Source organism: Trichinella spiralis (genome assembly GCF_000181795.1).
Source record: "Trichinella spiralis strain ISS 195 chromosome Unknown Scfld2867, whole genome shotgun sequence".
NCBI classification, from domain to species: domain Eukaryota; kingdom Metazoa; phylum Nematoda; class Enoplea; order Trichinellida; family Trichinellidae; genus Trichinella; species Trichinella spiralis.
This window is the reverse complement of record NW_003529806.1, coordinates 1-1893: the sequence shown is the minus strand read 5'-3', so window position 1 is coordinate 1893 and position 1893 is coordinate 1. Positions and strand designations below refer to the sequence as shown.

Below are 1893 nucleotides of genomic sequence, written 5' to 3'. Positions count from 1 at the left end.
TTAAAAGGGATATGAATTCATTTTAGGGTTTAGCCAGGGATATTGCAATACTTATTTCACATGGGATGCAGCGCAGTACGCGGAAGGTCTTTCTAACTTTGCAGAATATATTCATGTGGAGTGATTATTTAAGAAGATTATTGAAGTAGACATACAAGCACACAGTTAAATTTTAGATGCCTAAGCGAAACGCGGGTAAGCAATGTATCATATTTATGGGAAGGGGTACAGAGACGCATTAGTCGAAAAGAAGGGTCATCGGCCATCCACAACACAATTGAGTGAGGGATCAGATCCAATCCATCGACATAGACGGAGGAGAACACCGAATCCATACTTCGGGTCTGGTCGTTTGTCTTCTCAAATACCTCCTCCTCGCACTGCAACACTTGTTCACAGAGCACTTTGCGAATCAGTCGTCGAGCAAGATCCGAATCACCCTCGTACAAACGGATGATCACCAATGCCAGCTGCAAATCGTTCATATTTGCCAAACAGACCTTCAACAATAATAACAGTTGGATTTAAGAAAAAAAAACTTATAATTAAAACCATCATAATTTTACAAACCTTCACTGCATCGTTCAACGAATCACCGAGCAAAAACCAACCAACAGCGTGTTCGAAACGTTGCTTGCTCATCAGCACAAAAGCGTTCTTCAAGGCCGCCTTTTTCCATTTGGCATCGGTGAAATCGTGTGACAAAAATTCCGTCATCTTCACATCCCGCACAGTTCTACAAACAAACAAAGAATTAAAATGCTATGAGTAAAAAAAAATATATATATATATAATAAATCACTTGAACAAATGCATAAGCACATTTTTCTTCTTCATCGCCAAATAGAACAACGCAGCGTCCATTGGATCATTTTTCGCTTGGAATGCAGCTTTAGCAATCTAATGAAAAGAGAAATATTTAAATAGAAAATAAATTGATGAAATAGGCGAAATTACTTTTTCGAAACAAAGTCGCAACGATTGTAAACTTTTCAACCACCAACCGACACCCAATGAACGCAAGTCGGACCAGTTGGCTTCGTTCCTTTGGACGCAAGACAACGAATTGAACAATTCATTTTCACTTTCCGAATGCAAAGCCCAAATTAAATTTGCCGATGGAAGCCCTATTTAAAATTGGAATAAACAAATAAATAGCCATACAAATTAGCGGAAATGATTGTCACCATTTGCACGCAACGCAGCACGTTGTGGCAACGGCAAGCAACGCAGCAAATATTCAAAGTGCCTGACTGACATCAAATAACGCAAACCGCACTCATCCACCGCTTCTGAAAAATTAATCATCGTACTTTGTCAGTTTTTTTTTAAAAAAATAAGTATTAAAAATTAATACTATTTCTATTACCTGCCGACAAACCAGTGGTACTGATATGAGTCCCCAGAACTGTCCGGGGATTAAAAGTTGAATTTCAAGAATTCCTTAAATTTCAAACCATGTTTTCCTCAATACATCAGAACTAATCCAGCTACAGCGAAGATGCAGCACCATTGCCGAAACAGTTGTTATAAAAAGAAAAGCACCAGCAGCCGAGTGGAGGAGGAGAAGTGAACAAAAAGGAATCGTGGGAAATATATCTAGCCGAAGATGCAATCAACAGCAACAAAACCAGGACCACGTTGTGTCGGCCTGATCCATCGACGATTGCACTTCTTTGTCCAGTGTAGATTCGGATACGTAGATCCGCAGTTCGACCCAATGCAGGGGCAAAAACGTTCGGGCCAGTGATGACGACGACGATGATGCACCACCACGGAATGGTCCGGGTACGATTCCAGTCCAAGTGACGGCGGCGGGAAGCCCGGGTTGGTGGACGATGGTCGGCGTCCGATTCGCCGCCTACCGCCGGTCGACCGCAGCATGGTGGACCG

At 41.9% G+C, this 1893-nt stretch overlaps 1 protein-coding gene across 1 annotated transcript; it reads right to left on the bottom strand.

Annotated features, from left to right (window-relative positions):
• Positions 1 to 137: 137 nt before the first annotated feature.
• Positions 138 to 1884, bottom strand: Tsp_14517 (regulator of V-ATPase in vacuolar membrane protein 1). The gene is made up of 6 exons (XM_003368225.1): positions 1632 to 1884; positions 1188 to 1292; positions 958 to 1127; positions 803 to 900; positions 571 to 736; positions 138 to 500 (listed from the first exon to the last, which is right to left on the bottom strand). The coding sequence occupies exons 1-6, from the start codon at positions 1882 to 1884 to the stop codon at positions 138 to 140; spliced, it is 1155 nt and encodes a 384-aa protein (XP_003368273.1).
• Between the last annotated feature and the right edge of the window lie 9 nt (positions 1885 to 1893).

What these genes read in the sequence shown, in the direction of transcription:
- Tsp_14517 (XM_003368225.1), bottom strand. Translation starts at nt 1,884, where the DNA reads ATGCTGCGGTCGACCGGCGGTAGGCGGCGAATCGGACGCCGACCATCG. An exon ending in GCCGACACAACGTGGTCCTG is followed by an intron (nt 1,293 to 1,631) that starts GTTTTGTTGCTG and finishes TTAATTTTTCAG; the next exon opens with AAGCGGTGGATGAGTGCGGT. An exon ending in TGCTGCGTTGCGTGCAAATG is followed by an intron (nt 1,128 to 1,187) that starts GTGACAATCATT and finishes AATTTTAAATAG; the next exon opens with GGCTTCCATCGGCAAATTTA.